The sequence below is a fragment of the Grampus griseus genome (genome assembly GCF_964374135.1).
Source record: "Grampus griseus genome assembly, chromosome: 13".
Classification (NCBI taxonomy): domain Eukaryota; kingdom Metazoa; phylum Chordata; class Mammalia; order Artiodactyla; family Delphinidae; genus Grampus; species Grampus griseus.
In genome coordinates, this window is record NC_139007.1 from 39,273,383 (window position 1) to 39,295,676 (window position 22,294).

The 22,294-nt window shown below is 41.0% G+C and overlaps 1 protein-coding gene across 1 annotated transcript in view; it reads left to right on the forward strand.

Moving 5' to 3' along the window:
• LOC309831483 (uncharacterized protein) overlaps positions 1–22,294 on the forward strand; it is a gene marked incomplete at its 3' end in the record, with an annotated part of 142,077 nt that overhangs the window by 57,329 nt on the left and 62,454 nt on the right. The window contains 6 exon segments of the mRNA XM_082668701.1: positions 6,583–6,694; positions 8,105–8,154; positions 8,534–8,710; positions 15,570–15,691; positions 18,195–18,331; positions 18,335–18,353. Coding sequence (XP_082524827.1) covers positions 6,583–6,694; positions 8,105–8,154; positions 8,534–8,710; positions 15,570–15,691; positions 18,195–18,331; positions 18,335–18,353 — 617 coding nt within the window.

The window sequence follows — 22,294 nt, forward strand, 5'->3', positions numbered from 1 at the left end:
GTCCCCTGCATCGGCAGGCAGACTCTCAACCACTGCGCCACCAGGGAAGCCCCAACTTCATTCTTTTGAGTGTACTTATCCAGCTGTCGCAGTATCATTTGTTGAAAAACTCATTTTTCCCCATTGAATTGTCCTGGCACCCTTGGCAAAAATCAGTTGACCGTAAATGTAAGAGTGTATTTCTGGACCCTTAATTCCTTTTTTTTTTTTAAAGAATTTTTACTCCAAAGATAAAAAAGTAATAAAGAGGCAGAGAATCACATAGTTATGCACTAATTAGATTAGGCATATTGATAATATTCCTTTGAAGTTGTAGATGGCAAATTTTTCCCTTTTACTTTCTTTTTTTAAATTACATTATGATTTTATTAGTATTAAATATAACAAAAATTAAAACATAAAGTTATCACATACAGTGCTAGATTAACATTTAAATATAACATATAAAAAATCACAAAATAAGAAATGAAAAAAGAAAAACCAGGTAAGATTTATTTACACAACAGTGTAAAGCAACTATACTCCAATTTAAAAAAAAAAGATTTATTTAACGTGGTAGGTGTGCTTGCCTGTTCATAAGTTCATGCCAGTCTGGAACACAGGAGGATAATGCTACTTGCATATCTGCTGCACCATTTAATCCATTCCTTTCCTTTGTTTTTTCTGGATTAAGACTGAAAACCCTAGCTCACACAAACTAGTTGTTGTGAATGGTAATAAGAGCAGGATACTCTTTCGACTTATCAAAGGAAAGTCTTCCTTTATCTTAATCCAAAATGCGATAAACTTAATGTTTCGTAATCATTCTTCAATGTATATGAAGAACTGAGCTATAATAATTCATTTTCTTCTTCAGGCACCAAGTTGAACTCAATTATTGATTCTGGGTTTCGAAAAGCGAATGGATCTTTTACCCAACAATTTTGCCTTAATGTTTCAAATTTCTCTTCTGGGAATAAATGGTTAAAAGTTTGACATAGAGAAATGAGATGCAACAATATCTCTAGTTTTATTTCTTCCAAAATGTTTTCATTAATAACATTCTCTTTGATGTGATTCAAAATCCTTGGAAACATGTAGTAGCTAGGATGGTTGCTTTTTTTTTTTTTTTAACGTCTTTATTGGAGTATAATTGCTTTACAATGGTGTGTTAGTTTCTGCTTTATAACAAAGTGGATCCGCTATACATATATATATATCCCCATATCTCCTCCCTCTCGCGTCTCCCTCTCACCCTCCCTATCCCAACCCTCTAGGTGGTCACAAAGCACCGAGCTGCTCTCCCTGTGCTATATGGCTGCTTCCCACTACTATCTATTTTAAATTTGGTAGTATATGTAAGTCCATGCCACTCTCTCACTTCGTCCCAGCTTACCCTTCCCCCTCCCTGTGTCCTCAAGTCAATTCTCTATATTTGTTTTTCTCTTTCTGACTTATTTCACTCTGTATGAGAGACTCTAGATCCATCCACCTCACTACAAATAACTCAATTTCGTTTCTTTCTCTGGCTGAGTAATATTCCATTGTATATATGTGTCACATCTTCTTTATCCGTTCATCTGTCGATGGACACTTAGGTTGCTTCCATGTCCTGGCTATTGTAAATAGAGCTGCAATGAACATTGTGGTACATGACCCTTTTTGAATTATGGTTTTCTCAGGGTATATGCCCAGTAGTGGGATTGCTGGGTCATATGATAGTTCTAATTTTAGTTTTTTAAGGAACCTCCATACTGTTCTCCATAGTGGCTGTATCAATTTACGTTCCCGCCAACAGTGCAGGAGGGTTCCCTTTTCTCCACACCCTCTCCAGCATTTATTGTTTGTAGATTTTTTGATGATGGCCATTCTGACTGGTGTGAGGTGATACCTCATTGTAGTTTTGATTTGCATTTCTCTAACGATTAGTGATGTTGCGCATCCTTTCATGTGTGTGTTGGCAATCTGTATATCTTCTTTGCAGAAATGTCTATTTAGGTCTTCTGCCCATTTTTTGACTGGATTGTTTGTTTTTTTGATATTGAGCTGCATGAGGTACTTGTAAATTTTGGAGATTAATCCTTTGTCAGCTGCTTCATTTGCAAATATTTTCTCCCATTCTGAGGGTTGTCTTTTCGTCTTGCTTATGGTTTCCTTTGCTGTGCAAAAGCTTTGAAGTTTCATTAGGTCCCATTTGTTTATTTTTGTTTTTATTTCCATTTCTCTAGGAGGTGGGTCAAAAAGGATCTTGCTGTGATTTATGTCATAGAGTGTTCTGCCTACCTTTTCTTCTAAGAGTTTTACAGTGTCTGGCCTTACATTTAGGTCTTTAATCCATTTTGAGTTTATTTTTGTGTATGGTGTTAGGGAGTGTTCTAATTTCTTTCTTTTACATTTAGCTGTCCAGTTTTCCCAGCACCACTTATTGAAGAGGCTGTCTTTTCTCCATTGTATATTCTTGCCTCCTTTATCAAAAATAAGGTGACCATATGTGTGTGGGTTTATCTCTGGGCTTTCTATCCTGTTCCATTGATCTATATTTCTGTTTTTGTGCCAGTCCCATACTGTCTTGATTACTGTAGCTTTGTAGTATAGTTTGAAGTCAAGGAGCCTGATTCCTCACCTCTCTTTTTCTTTCTCAAGATTGCTTTGGCTATTTGGGGTCTTTTGTGTTTCCATACAAATTGTGAAATATTTTGTTCTAGTTCTGTGAAAAATTCTATTGGTAGTTTCATAGGGATTGCATTGAATCTGTAGATTGCTTTGGGTAGTATAGTCATTTTCACAATGTTGATTCTTCCAATCCAGGAAGATGGTATATCTCTCCATCTGTCTGTATCATCTTTAATTTCTTTCATCAGTGTCTTATAGTGTTCTGCCTGCAGGTCTTTTGTCTCCTTAGGTAGGTTTATTCCTAGGTATTTTATTCTTTTTGTTGCAATGCTAAATGGGAGTGTTTCCTTAATTTCAGATTTTTCATCATTAGTGTATAGGAATGCCAGAGATTTCTGTGCATTAATTTTGTATCCTGCTACTTTACCAAATTCATTGATTAGTTCTAGTAGTTTTCTGGAAGCGTCTTTAGGATCCTCTATGTATAGTATCGTGTCATCTGCAAACAGTGACAGCTTTACTTCTTTTCCAATTTGGATTCCTTTTGTTTCTTTTTCTTCTCTGATTGCTGTGGCTAGGTCTTCCAAAACTGTGTTGAATAATAGTGGTGAGAGTGGGCAACCTTGTCTTTTTCCTGATCTTAGTGGAAATGGTTTCAGTTTTTCACCATTGAGCATGATGTTGGCTGTGGGTTTGTCATTATTATGTTGAGGTAAGTTCACTCAAAAGTTCATTGCTGACTCTGAAAGAGCAGTTCTAAGGGGATTAGAGTGAAAGCCAGACTGCCAGAGTTAAGGAGTGACAGAATGATAGCAATGTAGAAGTAGGGTATATTTACAGCTCCTGCATTAGTCTGCTGGGGCAGCCATATCAAAATACCATATACTGGGTGGCTTAAACAACAGAAATTTATTTTTTCATAGTTCTGGAGGCTAGAAGTCCAAGATCAAGGAGCCAACATGATCAGCTTCTAGTGAGAGCTCTCTTCCTGGCAGATGTCTGCATTTTCACTGTCCTCACAAGGCAGAGAGAGAGAAAGTTCTGGTGTCTCTTCCTCCTCTTATAAGGACACCAGCCCTGTCAGATTTGGGCCCCACCCTTATGACCTCATCTAACCCTAATTACCTCATCTAACCCTGATTACCTCCCAAAGGCCCCATTTCCAAATACCATCACTGGGGGTTAGGGCTTCATCGTAAGAATTTAGGGGGAGACACAAGCATTTAGTCCATTATAACTCTTTAAGAAGTTGGGTCAGAATTGAAGAGGAAGATTGAGGGGTCGGAGAATTAAGAATAAAATAGATGTGATCATATTTGTAGGAAGGGACTGGAAAAAATGAAGAAAGTGAGGATAGAAACAAAAGATGGTCATGGTTGAGATTTTGAGTGCAACTTGAGGGGGTCAAGGATTTAAGGGTTCCACTTAGCAGCTTCTATGGTCCAGGCAAGGCAGTGAGCTAAGTGATGGATATACCTGAGCTCATGGGTCCTCTCAGCAGCCCTAGGATATGGAGGACATCATCCCCTTTTTCTAGGTGAGGAAACAGGTTTTGAAAGGTTAGGGAACAGAGCCAAGATCACCAGCTGAGTGTCAGCACTAGGATCTGATTACAGAGCTTATTTTCTTCCCTCTTAGCTCACTCATAGCCTTTCAAAGACCTCTTGAGTCTTCTGAACTTGTATATTCTACTATTTCCAGGAGACTGGGATAGCCCAAGAGTCTTCAGAAAAAATCGAGATGGAAACTTTAGACTTTTTAACCCAAGATTTTTTTCTTTTGTCTCATTTTCCTTAAGTGTCCTTCAGTAATTCAGCTATGGAGAACTTATTTCTTTCTTTGAAGAAGAATAGTCTTTCCTTTGAAGGCTTAATATTTTTCTTTTAGTTAGTATTTTAGACAAATGTAAAAGAATTCCATCCATCATGCCCTGTAGTTCCATAACCAATAGGAATATTGGAAGATACAGATTTCCCTTTTTTTCTTCCCCCTCTTCCTTCCCCACCCTCCCTTCACCTCTCCCTCCCTCATTATTACATTATGCAGGGCAGCATATACAGCCCACCTCCATATGCTTAGGCTATACAAGAATGGACAGGCCTTCCCTGGTGGCGCAGTGGTTGAGAGTCCGCCTGCCGATGCAGGGGACACGGGTTTGTGCCCCGGTCCGGGAAGATCCCACATGCCGCAGAGCGGCTGGGCCCATGAGCCATGGCCGCTGAGCCTGCGCGTCCGGAGCCTGTGCTCCGCAACGGGAGAGGCCACAACAGTGAGAGGCCCATGTACCGCAAAAAAAAAAAAAAAAAAAAAAATGGGCACCCTGAGATGATTTTTCAGATCTTGCAGCCATGAAGTTCATCAGCTGTATTTCTTGAGAGGCCAGTATACAAAGCACTCCAACTAGCCACCTTGTAAAATGGAGAGTTTTTTCTCAGAGCACCTTAGACAACTCTATTTTGGAAATAGTCACACTTAGTGCCTCACCCCTTCATTGTGCAAAATGGTATCTCTCTTCCGTTTGCTCCCTTACTCTCTCCTCTCCTCCCCTTCTCTTCTCTCCCTTCCACTCCCTCCCACCCCCAGTGTATCCAGCCATTTACATGTATTTGGGGTCACTTATGGCTGTGAGATAATTTTATAGTCAGTACCACAGGACTTACAAATCCAACAGATTTAATTCACTTTGGTTTGAAATATTTTAGGAAATAACTTGCTCAGGTCTGAGAAATCATAGTGGAATGGGTCCAACCAGAAGAAGAAATTCCAGAATTGTGAATGGCATAGAAAGCATGCTGTTAGCTGCAACTCCAAAAGTCCCAGACACACTTATTTATCCTTCAGAAAGATTCCAGGCTACCAAAAGGTACTGCACGGGGGTGGCGGTGAAGGGTTGTTTATAATAACAAAAGTGTCCTCTTTCAAGCTAGTTAATAACAGTATTATGGGATTGAATGATGCCTAAACTCCCAGAGTCACCAGCATGTGTTAAATTTTTAAGACCTTGTCTGAAAACGTTATAAAACACCAAGAAGGCTCAGCTCCTTCTAATATGCTCCAATCTATGAAGGAGAGTCAACGGTTCCTAATTTCAGACTCGACTCTTCTCCCTCTTCTCCTTTCTCTTTCTCTTCCCTTCTTCCCCTCCTTCTTCCCTCTCTCTATATTTTTCGAACTCCAACGAGGGTAGAACATAAGGAAGAAGAATATGAACATGTCCAAATTTTCCACATCTTAAACAGAAAAGCACAGAACTACCGTCACTATTCTAACAAGGGTTTTTCCATTGCTTAGAATAATAGAATGGTACATTGTCAGAGAGGCACGGCCTCTACAGACATATATCTATAAACCAGGGTTTCCGTATTATATCTTGATCTCGTATTCTGTAATAATTTGTATTACAGAATACAACATTTGTATTCTGTAATAATTATGAATGCTCTGAATATTTTATTGAGGCATACCAATGAGACTCTAGTCTAATTCTGGCAAATTTAGAATGAAAAAAAAATAACAGGCAAAGCCACTCTACTCCTCAAGATGCCCTTAATCTGACACATGGCCAGAGTTTGAGTGCTCTAAATTCACATTCCCAATGTGTGGATGGGAGATTTAAGACCAATGTGTCTAGTCAAGAGGACCCTTAGGAGGCCACTTCAGTCCAGGTACCCCTACAGTTCAGACCAGGAGGGCACAAAGGGACCTTGGGAGTACAAACACTGGGCCAGGCTATGAAGTTTGGGAGTGAGGAGGGACTGATGATGCATGCCTCAGGCACATGGGGGTCCCCAACAAGGATGGTGACATATCAGCATCCCCACTGAATATAAGAGAAACACTTGGAGCAGGTAAGAACCACAGAAACAGAGCCACATGATCTCCTGTTGCAGTGCCCAGTATGCAGCCCCAGGTGTTCCTGTCCACCAGTCTTATTGTTATATGTCCATTCACCTCCTGCCTTGGGCTCACATGTCTCTGTTCACTTGTCAGGGCTCTGGAAGCTTTCGTGTCTATTCAACTAGAAAAGGTGGGGCTGCGGGACATTGTGCTGAACGCCTTCCTCCTCAGGAAACAAGCCATGGCTGACAGAATGAAGAACCTCGTGAGTGTAGTAAGAAGGGCTCCCTAAAGATCTCATCATCTTTTACATTTGAACAAATAAAAATTTTTAATTTGGAACCTGTTGCTTTCAGCCTATTTGGTTAGAACTATTGAAAATATAAAGAAATGAAAAAGAGAGTTCAATAAGAAATAGAAAGGAAGGAATTCAAGCTAATTGCAGTCTAGTTTTTAAAATATGTGCATTTTTCCAAGGGCACATTTTGTTTTGTCACTTTCTAAGCAGACCTAGTTTCAGCACCTACTCTGGAACATTTGACAACTCCTGAGTGACCCACAGGTGCTTAGGGCGTGTAGACAAGGTACACAAGGGCTCTTGCCATCAAATTCACCTGTTATCTTGGTTTTTCAGACACTACCACCATGTTTCTATTAAACAGTTTTATACTAACCTAATCTTTTGAGAAGTATTATGAAATTCAAACCTTTGTCAATTAAAAGTGTTGCTTAATTTTATGGATATTATTTCATTATTCATTAATTTTTTGATGAAGAAGTACTTAGGCTAATATATAGTTATTTGGGAATGAAATGACAAGGTTCACAATCTCTAGGCTTTGTTCATACCTGTGACTGAAAAGGAAGGACTTCAATTTACCTAATCAAGTTCTACAAATTGGATATGATGGAGGCTAGACCTTCTAGATTACTGCTGAGCAATAATGGGGGCAAAGGACTCCTTTTGATAAGTAATTAAGTAAATTACTTTTTTAACTAAAATATTCAAAAAATATTGACCAAGTGAAAAGTATATTAGCTCATTAACTGCCCTTCAGGAATATCCAATGCCTATCAGATTAGAAAGGGTTCAGACAATATAATTGTCAGTTTTGTCAAGGTCTGGGATTTTAGCCTACTTATAAGCTAATAAGTTAGCCTGTTACTGTTCTGAGGATGCTGGCAGAGGACACAAGACTCCTAGGTCAGAGACAAAGAACTTTGTTACTCACAGCAGAGCCAGCCTCATGAGCCTCATGTTTGCGCCATTTCCTTTTGCCTCCGAGGTTCCACAGGGGCAACATGCAGGAGCCGAGGTACACGCAGTTTTGTGTCACAGTTGAGTAACATTGAGCTTGGGAATCCACCTGCTTTTTTTTCTAGAGAGAGATGTTACCTCATCCCTCCAGACTGCTCTCTGCAAACATAACCCTGAGAAATGGTTCAGGTAAAGAGTGGTAAGGGCCTTGAATTCTTGGCATACTCACAAGATGTGCTGGAGTAGGAAAGACCCACAGAGGAATATCCCCCAGTAGGTTGACCTTCAGAAAGAATATGTCAGCTGTGTGACCTTCTCCTGCTTTAACTTAGCTATAAGTTTGTACAGATGTATTAGCTTGGGAAATTCTTATAGCCAACTGTCTAATAGGAAAACTGTCATTCTCTTTTATCACAGGATGAAATTGGGAAAGTCAAGAGAGATGTTATAGCTGAATATTGCCAGAAGTAAGTATAGTATATGTGAACTACACATGCTGATTTATGACTCTGAACTCAATAAACAACAGTATTATACAGAAATCCATACAATTAATCAGCTGGTTTGTGTTTAAATAAGCCACAGTCCTACTGGATAAAAGCAAATTAAACTGCCTTCTGACACACGGAGGAAGCAGTATCAGAAGTGATGGCTAAGAGGCACTTGGAAGAGATCCATGTCTCTGCCTTCAGACAACAGCAACCTAACCAAAACAGACATTTCTTCTTGACAGAGGTCCTCTATTCTCTTTGAAAAGTCTCCAGGGACTTATATCCTGGAACTTCCGTGAGAGATGGAACAACTTAGATTCACCTCTGTACATCATCTCTTCTTCTGACTTTTTAGATTCAACCGCCACATGTCTCACTATGCTCTTCGGGGGCAGATCATGGCATACTGCAACAGCCTGAGAGCCCTGCTGGACGATTTCCCTACCATCAGAGATACCTTTTTCGTGGTGGGACAACCACAAGAAAAGAAGGGGTCGAGGGACTCCAAGGAGGGCCTCAAGCCTGACCCCAGGTGCAGAATTCTCTTTAGAGCTTGTTATTCCCCCTCCCCATCCCACTTCTCCTAGAGGAGAGGTTTGTTAAGTTTGGTATGGAAATCTTGCTCCCTTTAACGTATTTAACCTTGATCTTCCGGTCCAGAAGGGGAAAAGAAAGAGCTAACACTCCAAGAATAAGTGTATCTTTGTATTTGAACGCAAAAGGAGTTCTTTGTTTATGGGCTGTTTGACTGCTTTTTCAATCTATGAAGTTTTGTTTACCCCTGGAGTACCCAGAGATTTTCATCAGTCACACCCTTTTACATAGGCCAGCATCTAAAGTAAGCAAACAAATAAGTAAACCTGATCTTGAACTGTTTCTGGCTTCAAATATTTTACTCAGTGGAGTAGAAGAAATATTCAGGAAAAAAAACAAAACAGTGATACTCCAGTGCTTTGGATAAATCAGTGTCCTTCCGTACTTCACTGATAGAGAAAAATATATATATGTAGAATGATATTAAGTGATAAGAGTGGAGCTGCTTCCATGCCTTCTTATCATGCCTTATCTAGTTTTCCAGATGTTCGTAATTCAGCCTACCTAGAGTTCACTCACTTGGATGGAGGAGTTGGCATACCTGTGCTGTAAGTGACCAAATCTCCTTTGAGGAAAAAAAAAGGGGGTATTACACAGTTACACAGCCTCCAAGAGGGAGCAAAAACGCCCTATAGGGTGAGCTGCCTTCCCTCTTTACTCTTTCCCTTTTGGCATGGGCACAGAGTTTAGTTCTGAGTAAGAGTAATAATAAATATGATCACAGAACAGAAAGATGGAAGGGAATTGAAAGACCGTTTGTATCAGACCACTCTTTCACTCACTTATCATTCATGGATTATTCAACCATTATTTGTTCAGTGCTTAGTTAGTACCAAGTACTTTGTTATGTATACTGGAGTTACAAAGGTGAATGAGTCATTTTGGCTCTGGCAATAAATTCAGTCTAGTGGAGGAAATCTCTATAAACAAACAAGTCACTTCAAAGATTTCAAAGATAACATGTTAGAGTTATGTGAAAGTCCCGTGAGGACACAAAAGAGGAAGTGTTGAACTCTAGCCCAGGGCCTCAGGGAGAAAGTCAAAGAAGAGGTGACAAGTAAGTTGGAGTTCATCAAGGAAAAGGTGATGGTAGAACAGACTAGAGAATGCTAGAGAATCAAAGAAGTTGAGTCTCTGCCCTTGACTGACTGATAGCTGGCTATCAAAATAGTGGCCAATCTGACCTTGATACTTATAAGATGACCAGTTTGTGGATTACCAGTGTTTTGTCTCATGAACCCAGCCAGTACATTCACTTGGGTAGAATTCAGGATTTACCTAATGGAAGAATGCATTAGAGAGAGAAGCAGGGCAAAAAATACCTCAGGAGACTGATAATTTTGCTGAAAGTTTGACTGGACATCTATTGCCCAGTGAGGCTGAAGTGCCTCTTTCTTTCATATAAAAACATAACAGGATAATCCTCTAAGACTTCTTAGTTCCATTTTCTCATCCACCCAATAGCCATGTCAACCATTTATAAACCCAATCTACATTTGGATCAAATTTTAAAAATAGTTTACAGAACTCTAACCGTGAGTTCACTACATTCTTATTTAGGATAAATGGATTAAGGAAGTCTATTTTGGTTTCTAATCTGTTTTATTTGCAGCCACCAAATAAGGAGGTCAGGATGTAGAGAGGGAAAAAAAAATCTCTCCAACTTGCAGGTTTTGCTCTATTCCGTTATTGGTTTTTTTTTTTTTTTTTTTTTGTAGATGATGTGTGTTACCTAAAGATTAAGGGAAACAGTCATTTAAATGGGAGAGGCTAGAGCCCTAAATCGTCTGGTCAGTTAATGTGTGATCATTTCAGGACAGGGCTTTGGTCTAGGAAAGTGTGAGCAAAGGGAGTGCCCACCCAGAGCCCAAGTCATATAGTCAGGCAGTGGATGAACAGCAACTGACTGATACAGATTCAGCAATTCTCCACTACACCCATCTCCTGCTTCCTAAAACCTCTAGATTTTAACATGTCCCTTTTGATACACTCACATGACATGGAACATGGAGAAAGGAAGTTCTGTCTTCTGTGGAAGTTTGGAAAAGGTACTGTATATAATTCTAATGCTAACCCTAACCCTAACTCCAAAGTCTATGATTCCATGCATTGAGTATTAATAAGAAATGAACCTCAGCCACAAGAAGGTATAATAGGGAGAGCCATGGCCCAAGAATTAGAATGTTGGACTTTACCCGGCATAGTCATAAGTTGTTCTGAGGTCTCGGGCAAATCACTTTTCTTCAATCTCTGGGCTTCAACTTTCCATCAAATAAGTGAGGAGATTGTAGCAGCTCTCTGAAGTTAAACATGCTAAGTTTCTTAGTGCTAAATTGTCTAGAGCTTTATTCCAAGGAATAGGACTGCTCAGGAAAGACTTGCTGGGAAGGGAGCCATCTAAGAATGTTCATGAAATGATCAGTGGGAATCATCCCAGGTCAAGATTAACTAGAGATAAAGGGACAGAGTTGAGGAATGAGGGTCATGGAGAACAGAGGTCCTCACCTTATTCCTAAAATAAGGAGTTGTGTTAGATCAAGGATAAGAAATGTTTTATTTTAAATGTCAATTCTGTGTCCTGCTGTATTAGTGTCCTGCTGAGGATTCTAAGACATCCCAAACTTGTGATATTGTTGTGATTGATTGGCAATGTCATACCATGGTCAAGGAAAGGGAGAAAGGAGGCCTCCCTGCTTGTGTTTGCCATCCCCTTGACTAGAAGAGCCCCGTAGATTCTGTAGGTCTAAAATCCTAAGATGCTACTCAATCCTTAAAGGCTGTAACATACTGTTTAGTTTTAGCAGAGACACCTGCCCCTAAACCAGAACCTAAATAGAAGAGGAGCCAAGGGAAGCTCTCCTCCAAAGAATGATGCCCCTTGAGGGTTCTATGTCCTTCATGGCTCTAGAGGAGACTGGAGTCTGGAGACTGGGATGACACTTGGCCACACTCCCAGGAGCCATGGCACTGGCTGATAGAGGAGCGAAGCAGGGACAGAAAGAGAGGACACTAACATTCAAGCCCCTACTGTGTGACAGCCAGATCCACCACTATGCCACACTGCTGCTTTATGAGGATTAGAAGAAAGCACGGTTTCCCCCGGGCAGGGGTAGCCCCATGCCAGGGTGCAGAGCTTGGCAAGTAAAGTATAGGCTGGATCTCAGCCACTGCTGGTTGCCTCAGGGCACAATCTGAACAACAGTACATGGTAGCCTTGGTGCCAAGCACTGTATAGCAATGAATTAGACATGGTTCTTTCCCTTCAGGCAAGGGGAAATAGGCAATTACAGTAAGTTGTGATAAAGAATAAGATTAAAGTATAATGAAAGCACTCACCAGAAAATATTCAGTATTATCTGAAGGAGCAGGGAGGTGGGGATGAGGAGCTAGGTGGGCTTCAGAGAAGAGGGGACACTTAACCTGGGTCTTGAAGGATGACTAGTGTTTCAGGTGCACAAGGAAGAGAAATTCAGTTCATGCTGGAAGACCTGCATGTGTAATGGCAAAGAGATATGAGACAGCATGTGGACCTCCCAGTGGCTCCTGTCCAAGGTATGTGAGGATGAGTTGGGGAAGCAGAATGTACAGCACGAAGGGCAACCATCCAGAAGTCTGCCATTTGTCCTTCAACAAACAGGGAGAAGGGGGCAAGATGATTGTCAGCGACCATTTAGGAACCTACTAAAACTGTACAGACAGGAGATGTTTAGGAAGTGAAATCAGCTAGGCCAGGTGCTAGATTTAATGCAGAACTGAGTGAAGAGAAGGAAGAGGAATCTAGGATGTCACCCAGAGTCTCTGGCTTGGGTGAATAAAAAGATGGCAGTGTTGCTGTTGTTTATTGGGTACAGAGTTTCAGTTTTGGAATATGGAAAAAAATTTTTCTGGACATAAATGGTGGTGATGGTTGCACTGCAGTGTTAATATACTTCATGCCACTGAAATGAGCACTTGAAAACAGTTAAAATGGTAAATTTTATGTTATATATGTTTTATCACATTTTATAATGGAGGAAAAAAAGAATGGTAGTGCCATTAAGAGGAGAGATATGGAGGGGGAGATAATGAATCACAGCTCAGAAGCCCCTGTTGTGAATTTCTTCCCTTGGTCTCCCAGCAAGTCTCAGATGCTTCTTATTCTGGATGTTTTCCACTTTCACATACTTCCATTCCTCCATGCTTCTATCATAGCATCATGCTCGCAGGTCTAGCTGCCTCTGGAATGTAAGATCCTTGAGGGCAGAGATTGTCTTCACTTCATATCCTGTGTGTGTGCCTGTGCCTTTGACCTTGGTTTGAAAGGGAGGATGGGGAGGGGAGAGTGAGCCCACAGGAAGTGGGGGCAGTTCCAGCCCCTTTAATTCAATTATGAAATAACAGACCATGTCATCATCTGCTGCTAGGAATTTGGTATGAGGCTTAAGGAAGACTTGGAGTTGTTAAAAAAGGAAATGGACATGAGAGCTGATCAAAGGAAAGAAAACCAATTTTCCCTGGCATGACACAGCTCAGGCTGGAAACCATTTTTTTGTTGCTGCATCAATGCAATTAGCGGTGTGAGTTCCTCTAACTGTGCTCAGCAGCATGCAACTAGAAGCAGAAAGCAGACTAGCTAGAGGGATCCAGAGCTGGGGTTTTGCTAGATAAGTGGGTCACAAGTACAAAAAGGCAGAGAACCGAAGGTGCTGGTGGGAGAGTAGTTCATGTGCTTGGCTGTGAGACCCAGTGTGGATAGGGAAGGGAGTAGTGGGGGTCAGAATGGAACTGACAGATGGAAGGGGAGGCCAGAGGGCTGGATGACGTCAAGGAGCATATTTTGTGGGGATGAAGGAGGTTTAGTGGGAGTGAATGAGTGAGAAAACTGGAAGAATAAAAGGTTGAGCTGGAAAGTAGGATATTTGAGTTTAAGTCTTTAGAGGTGATATGGTTCCCGGTGATGATAAGGTCTGGAGTGTGGCCCTGGAGTGGGCAGTGAAGGAGAATGGAGGTGAAGGGGGTGATGTCGAGCAGGTCAAGGAATTGTCAGACCACTGAGTTGGTGGGCCATCACAAGCGGGGAAGATTCCTCCTTGAAGGGCTGAGAACCAGGCTTTGCTCCTGCACTGAGCACCGAAAGCTTTCTGCTGCCCTCTCTGTCCCCCTTCAGTAGAGGGCTACCTGCTGCAGGCAGGGGTAGAAATGGCAGGAAATAATGGATGAGAAGGAAAGGATAACATTTGGTAGAGGGCCCTGTGGCTCCAGGAACACATGTGCTTCTCAGAGGCCAAGACTGAGTTCAGCCACCCTGCTGCACGCCCCATGGCCCACAGACCTGTGTGCTCGGACACGGGCCTTATGACTTTTTATTGTTGATAGTCAGTGTTTCCTTGGGGCACCTTCAAACAAATAATAGAGATAAGACGAGCTTAAGCTGGTTTTGACCTACTCCAGGACAGGATAGTCTGACTTTGTGGTTGCTGAAATAAGAGAAGTTCTCCAAACTAACACCACCATACTTTGTTCCTGAGCTTCAAATTACCTGATTAAAACCCTGAGACTTGAGACTACTCCAAGTAGAGTTTTAGTAATTTAAAAAGTTTCGTATTCAGAATGTTTGATATCGAAAACATTCAGCCCTCAGTTAAAATGAATTACATTTTACTTTAAGAAATGGAAAGGGTCATCTGAGTGTCTCCTAAGGACCCAGAAATAATGACAATCAAAAAATGCCCCTATGATTTCCAAAAGGCTCCCTAGAAGGTGAGACCCTCCCGTTGAGAGTCCTTGCTATAGACAATGGAGTGGGAATGGAAACTGGGTACAAGAGAGCAATGGGATCAATAGGACCTGAGGGATAAAGAAGGAAGAATCTAAAAATGACTCCCTGGTTTCTGGTTTTGAGGACTTGGGGATTGTGTTTCTTTTAACACAGGAGGAAGCCTGGGATCGGGGTGCGGGTAGGGGTGAGGAGTTCAGTTCTTGCCTTTTTTGACCGAGGTGCCCTGAGGCACTGCCAGCCAAGGTGGAGCAAGTTGGGACTCTGGAGCTGTGGAAGGGCTTCAGAGGAGCTGGAGACATTCTGTTTCCCAGGCCAGGTAGTGGGTACCTGGGCTTGTGTGAATCCTTACACCAGACATATATGAATTATGTATTTGTATGTAAACCAGTAACGAAGAGATAGCAATACTGCTGCCTAAGAAATGATCAAGTATTTGAAGGAGGAAGAAAGGAGAAAGAAGGAAAAGTGGGCCAGAGTCTAGAGAACCTGGCAGGAAACGTAGTGGGGAGAGAAGGAAAATAGAGGCTGGTCTCCAGAGCCTGGATTCTAGAACTAGACGGACCTGCGCTTAAATCTCAACTTCATCTCTTAGGAGCTGGATAGGAAAGATCTACGTAGCCTGGTAGGGCCTCAGTTTTCTCATCTGTGAAACAGGAACGACATAGGAACATCCCAAGGTTGTCATAAGAATTAAGTGAGAAAATGTCACCCGAGGTATGGTGCTGGCACTTAATTTATGCCCTCCGCTTCCTTTCTTATTACACCTTTCCCTCCCCCTGTGCCCACTCTTTCCTCCCGATAACAGCTGAAGCTAAAACCAGCCCAACTGCTCTTCTCCTGTTGAGTTATTTATAACTGTGGCCACTTGTGAGCAGCCTGAAAAGGAGGGCTGCTGCCCTTGGGCTTAGACGCTGGGTGTGTGTGTCACCACAACGTGGGCTCTGGGCTGTGGCTGGAGGGCGGTGGTATAAGTTCATGCCAGACGCCCCTTTTAGAAAGAGAAATGCTGTACTCCCGGAGTTTTCTTCTCATGCCGCAGGAGTTTTCAGCCCTGGCCGCGACGTTTGCTGCCTGCTGACGGGAAAGTCTTCCTCAATTTATGGTTCATACCCCATCCTTCTGAAGTGCTGATTATGTTCAAAACTCTGCCTGAAAAGGTTTGTATTTTTTTATGTGTGCCAGAATGGAAATTGGCTTTTTTATGTCCCACAGTTAAACATATCAATTTCAGAGAACATCTCTTGTTTTTTTTTTTTTTTTCAGGAACACCTAATAACTGAAATCTCACAGCTCCTCATGTTTTTGCCTGCTTTATTATATTTTCCCTTGTGCCTCATTATTTCATAGTTCTGTTTCTCCATGGTCATTACTGAACACTAATTGGAGCTTCCGACATTCCTTATTAATCCTTAATTTCCTCCACAACGCCAAGAAAATCCCACCCTGATGCGCTGAAACTAAGGAGAGGTTGAGCTCGCACTTAATCACAGTCATTAGCTGGTTCCTGTTTTTTGAGGGGTCCCTCCAAGTACCTCATTTACTGATGGAGGGTGACCATTAAAAAAGAGTAGATATAGAAATACATAAAACATTCAAGTATTAGTTAAATAAAATGCAATGTTGAAAATGGCAATTTGGGAACATTCTGATTTTTCTTTGTAAGTGAAAACCTGTTTAGCAATTTAGGTTTCTTACCCTTTCTTTCTTCCCCCCAGGTTTATTGAGGTGTAATTAACAAATAAAATTGTATATATTTAAAGTGTACAGCATGATGATTTGATATACATATACATTGTGAAATGATTACCACAGTTAAGCTAATTAATACATTTATCACCTCACATAGTTACCTTTTTTTTGGAGGTGAGAATGCTTGTCTAACTCTCTTAACAAATTTCAAGTATAAAATACAGTGTTATTAACTATAGTCACCATGCTGTACATTAGATCCTCAGAACTTATTTATCTTATAAATAAAGTTTGTACCTTTTGACCAACATCAGCCCATCTCCCCCATCCCCTGGCAACCAACCACCTTTCTATAAGTTTGACCTTTTCATTTTGACTAGATTCCACATATGAATGAGATCATACAGTGTATGTCTTTCTCTGTCTGGCTTATTTCACTTAGCATAATGTCATCCAAGTTTACCCATGTTGTTGTAAATGGCAAGGTTTTCTTCTTTTTTATGTCTAAATAATATTCCTGTGTGTTTGCATGCATGTGTGTGTGACGTTTTCTTTATCCATCTACTGGACACTTAGGTTGTTTCCATATCTTGGCTATTGTGAATAATGCTACATGGAAGTATGAATAATCTCCTTGATATACTGATTTTATCTCCTTTGGATATATACTCAGAAGTGGGATTGCTGAATCATATGGTAATTTTACATGCAACAGAATGAAACTGAATCCCTATCTTACACCAATCACAAAAATTAACTTCAGGTGGATTAAATACTTATCTGTAAGACTGGAAACCGTAAAATCAGAGAGGAAAACAGGGAAAAAGCTCTTTGACACCAGTCTTGGCAATGATTTTTTGGATACAACAACAAAAGCACAGGCAACAAAAGCAAAAATAAACAAGTGGGATAACATCAAACTAAAAGGTCTCTGCTAGTAAAGAAAAAACTCAACAAAAGGAGAAGGCAACCTACATAATGCAAGAAAATATTTGCAAACTATATATCTGATAAGGGGATAATACCTAAAATATGTAAGGAACTCTTATAACTCAATAGCAAAAGCAAAAACAAAACAAAGAAAAAAATTTTAAACCAATAATCCGATTTTAAAATGGTCAAAGGACCTGAACAGACATTTTTCCAAAGGATATACCAATGACCAATACATAAATGAACAGGTGCTCAGTATCACTAATCGTCGGGGAAATGCAAATCAAAACCATGATGAGATACCACCTCACACCTGTTAGGATGGCTATTATTAAAAAAAGACGAGAAAACAAGTCTTGGTGAGGGTGTGGAGAAAAGGGGACACTTGTGCACCTTTGGTAGGAATGTCAATTGGTGCAGCCACTATGGAAAACAGTATGGAGATTCCTCAAAAAATTAGAAATAGAACTACCCTTTATTTCATTCATTCACGGAAGAATTTTTAGGGTTTTTAAAAATATATAAAACTACTTCCTTCTGCAGTTAAATCATAATTTTTCTCTTTTCCTTCACTGAATGTTGATATTTATGATCCATTGTTTGTTTTTCAATCATGTGTTTAAACTGTGTTGATAAGTAGTTATGTTTTGCTTACAGGTATTCCCTCAGGGTAATGTTGTCTGAATATGAGTCCCTGCTAGGAATTTATTTGTGACCCTTGTAATTCATTGATAGTTAGTCATACAAACACATTTTGATGTGTTTTTGGCCTCCAATGGCTTTAAACAAAGAGAAACACTTTGCTTTAATTCCCCAGCCAGAGTTACCTTGTCCAAAGACATATATAACCTGAGTTCATGAAAAGGCTTGTTCTTTTTTTCAGATATTATCCTGTAACTATTATCCTGTATTATACTGTGAAAATGTTTATCTAAATATTCTTGTTTAAATATATTATTCCTAATCGATGCTCATATATTTTTATATCCCTTTAGAAGCTTCTTGAAAATTATTTCTTTGTATTGATTTTACCCACAGGTAGCTTTTAGAGCCTTAAAGCTAACTCTACAGCTGATAGCCCGTCTCCATGACATTGTGGCCTACCTCTTCAGTTTGGCTAAACTTGGAAATCATCCAAATTTTGAATTTCCTCTAAGTCCTAACCCTCTGAGAGACGACTGAGGAGGAACTAAGGGTGTTGGTAAGTGATTAAAGGTGATTAAAATTGCCTTCAATATTCAGTTGAAATTCCATGAAGCTCTTTTTTTTTTTCAGCTTTATTGAGGCCTAATTGAAGAATAAAATTGTCATATATTTGAAGTGAACAACTTTATATTTGATATACATATACACTGTGAAAGGATTTCCCCCATCTAGTTAATTACTATGAAGCTCTTAATACCTGGAAAGACAGGACTAAAATATTTCCTCATAAATGACAGAAGGGCAAAGGGAAAGTCCCATTATATACTGCCTCCAAACGGATTGATTCCACATTTACAGGTTAAACCATGAAGTATGCCAAGTCAGAATTTGGGGGGCCTGGGTTTTTACCCTGCCTCTGTCACTTGGTTTACTAAAAGCTGGGCACTTTACTCCCTGGCTCTATGTTTGTCATCTGTAAAACAGGGGTGACAACACCTGTCTCAGGGAGATGTTCTGTGGATTAAAATCTGTAAAAATTCTAGAAGGATGTACAAGTCCCCATTAAATATTAGCTTTGCTTTCATTCTCTTTCCCCTTCTGGGCTTCGTGAACTAATGTGGCAAGGTCAAGGCCAAGCATTCACTGTCAAGAAGCTTGCAGACAGCCCTCAGTAAGCTAACAATGACCCAGTAGTCCTGTTAGTAAGAATAGTTGAGGCTTTTGTTTTATCTGCCCAGTGCTAATCCGTGAACTCTCACTCAGCACAAGTTCTCAGATAAATGCATGAGGTAAATTAAAGACACTGAAATGCTTAGTAAGCTGGGTTTATCAGAAGCAGTGAAACTGGTCTTACTATTTAAATAATTTGACTCCCATCCTAATTATGTCATTAGTCATGTAAATATTAATCAATTAACAGCAGTATATTATAACATAGTAGACAAGGATTTTAAAGTGTGAGAAGAGCCAAAGAAATGAGGTAACATGCCTATCTAAACTTAGTGGTCTTAAAACAAACATGGTATAATCTGAACCTATTCCTCTCTGGGCGGTGCATCAAGGAAATGTTCGTGGGAGATTCTGACTTGTTCCACGAGGAAGATTGATCCTATATCTGAGGAGAGGCAGCATGAAGAAGGGAAGGGGTTGGTGCTACCTCAGCAGAAAGCACAGAATTGTTGCAGGCCTACTAGCAAGTCTTCAATATAAGCATCAAGAGATTACAGAAGTTCCAAAGAACTCTTAGCTCCTTTCCTTTTGCTAATCTGGGGACTGTCGTAAGGGGTTAACTCAGAAAATAAACTAAGATGCTCTGCAGTGGAGCTGGATGTTGGGAGGGTGTGGGGCTGGACTGTAGATGAGGGACAGGAGAAAGGAGGATGGGCAAGGAAGAATGCTATCCCTGCCCTTGAGAAGATGAGATAGAAGCCAAGGTAGGGCCAGAGCCATGTTTCCAAAAGAAGTCACTGCATAGGAAGTTCTGTAGCAACTGGGAGGGAAGAGCCCTCAGGGAGGGTGATCTGGGAGGACTTGTCCTCACTTGAATCAATGGAGAAAAATAGGAGGGCTTGTCCTAAAGGGGGACAAGAAAAGGATACTGGCAAAGATAACAGGCAGGACTACACATGGCCAGTCCAGAGAGAATGATGAACCCACCAGTGCAACACTGAGGGATAGTGGTAAATGAGGCCAAATTGTTGAGGACCTAGAATTGAGGATGAAGGAAACTGGTTTTTTACTACTTAAATGCTTATGAACCGGAAACCATTGAAATAATTGGGGCCCAGGCTTTCCAAGGTGTACAACTAGAGAGACACACCTTGTCATGTTGCCAGTAAAAACATTTGTGCTCCAGGGAGAATGTGCAAAGTTTTACATACTCTGCTTCGCTGAAAATAGATAAAGAGCAAACTGAACTAAAAAAAATTCCATTCTAAGATAATCATCTTTTTTAAAAGGCTAGGCTGCTCAGTTCCTGGCCTGCTTCCCAGAGGAGACAAGGAAAACTAAGGTGAAAAGAGGAGACGGGTCTGTTCATAGACCCACCCAACTCCTTTTAGCCATTTCAGAGCTGTTTGGAGTTAAACTGACTTTTGAAGACTTATGTGCTTTAAAATATCTTTTAAAGAGACACTTCGAATTTCAGCTGTGGTCCTCCCACTTGACTGAGGAAGCAGCTATGAGATACTGTGGGCTAGTTCTGTGGACCCTGCCAAATTTTCTCCTTCCCTGAAAGCCAGCAACTCCCTTTGGAGTCAGTGTGAAGCAGAGGGTGGAATCAGAATGTAGGAGTTTACATTATGATTTTCTTGTAAAGGATTAGGAGGCCAATTAAACCCAGACACTACACACTGAACTCAGGGTTTCATGAACAAAATGTACTGGCTTTGAGTATTCACATGGAAGCAGGGCCACTGTGATTCTGCTCTCTCTGTCTGATTTCCCAAAGGGAACCCTCCTGGGGAAAGGCACAAGAAGAGGCTCATTTGTTTCCCGGCGGAGGGTCTCCTCCCACCACCCCCATGACCACACGGCAACCATCTGCCGCCTCCTCACAGACAGGCTGCCTTCCCTGCCTGTGCCTGCCATCTCTGCTCCCACTGAGCCGTGTGAGCCCACAAGAAAGGGAGACCCAAATGAGGACTGTTACCAGTGCGTAACAAAGAAAAGGTAGGCCCTCCTCCACACCTGTACTTTAATGATAATGCCACCTGTCAGCACAGAACAATTTTGCTGGGAAGTGATCGTGTAAAAGTGCACACACAGCATTATATAAACAGTAATGGAAATAATGAAAAGAGAAAAATCACCCGTAATCCAACCATTGTAACAAGTGAAATATTTTTATTTATCCTTACTTCCTTCTAGCCCTTGCCCAAAATACATTTTACAGAGCTTTAATCACAGGGTATGTACAACTTCGTATTCTTTTTTCATTGTCATTGCAGGCGATGATAAACCTTTCCCCCTGGTTGCTGCATAGCCTGACAGAGTGTATTGCTTGTAGACCAGCCACGTTAGACCTTGAACAAATAAGGCTCACTGACCATCACTTCTCCCATCCAGTGCAACATTCTTAAAGTTCTTGTACAATTTGATCTGTGACTCCTCTTCTGGTGGAAGTTTCTTTTCAGTCCAATATGACCATCAGATTTATAGAGGATTCATAAAAACTCTAATGATTGGCCCCAATTCTTTTGTGGCTGGGAAAATACCCAAAAAACATTTTTCTGTGGTGTGTAAAACATCAAATGGATATAAAATCTGGACTGCTCATCTTTTCCTAAAGCCAAGAGCATATATTGCAAGTACATATTAGCAACCATTCTCAGACCTGGCTCTGCCCTGATCAGGCTCTCAGGGACAGCCTCCCTGCTCCCTCAGTTCTCCTGCCTTCCATGCCAGAAATGTAGGAAGAGATCCAGTACCGGGCCAGATAGGGTACAAGGCTGCTCAAGTCTGGATGAGAGGTTGACATAGAGTAACTCCGGAAATGCTTCGTGGATCTCCCATCTCACTTCTGCCATGGGCTACAATCAGGGATGGTGATCAATTTCCCAATCCTTCTCTTCCCATAGCAGGGCTGTCCTCTCAAGTAGAAAACTATCACTGTGCCCACAGGGAGTTGATGAGCACTTCAGATCAGCTGACATTCTGGTAGCCCTGGAAATGGGGCCCACCCACCTGCCCCATCAGTGCTCCCTAAGGGCTTGTCATTTTCTTGCTGTGCTCTCCCATTCTAAGCAGCTCATTTCCTGAGCCAATAATAGAGATGCTAGTACAGCCATCTAGACCCAGGCCAGGTTCCTCAAACCAGTATTGAGTGCCCCAAAAGGCCTCTAACTTAAATTTCCATCCAAAACACATATAAATCTTTTGCAGTAAGAGTCCAAGAAATAAGCCAATTTAGGATCTCCCACATCTACTCCTGAAATGATGAGAATCTCCTAGAAGGATCTATGTATGTGTCTGTATACATGTATACATATATGTATA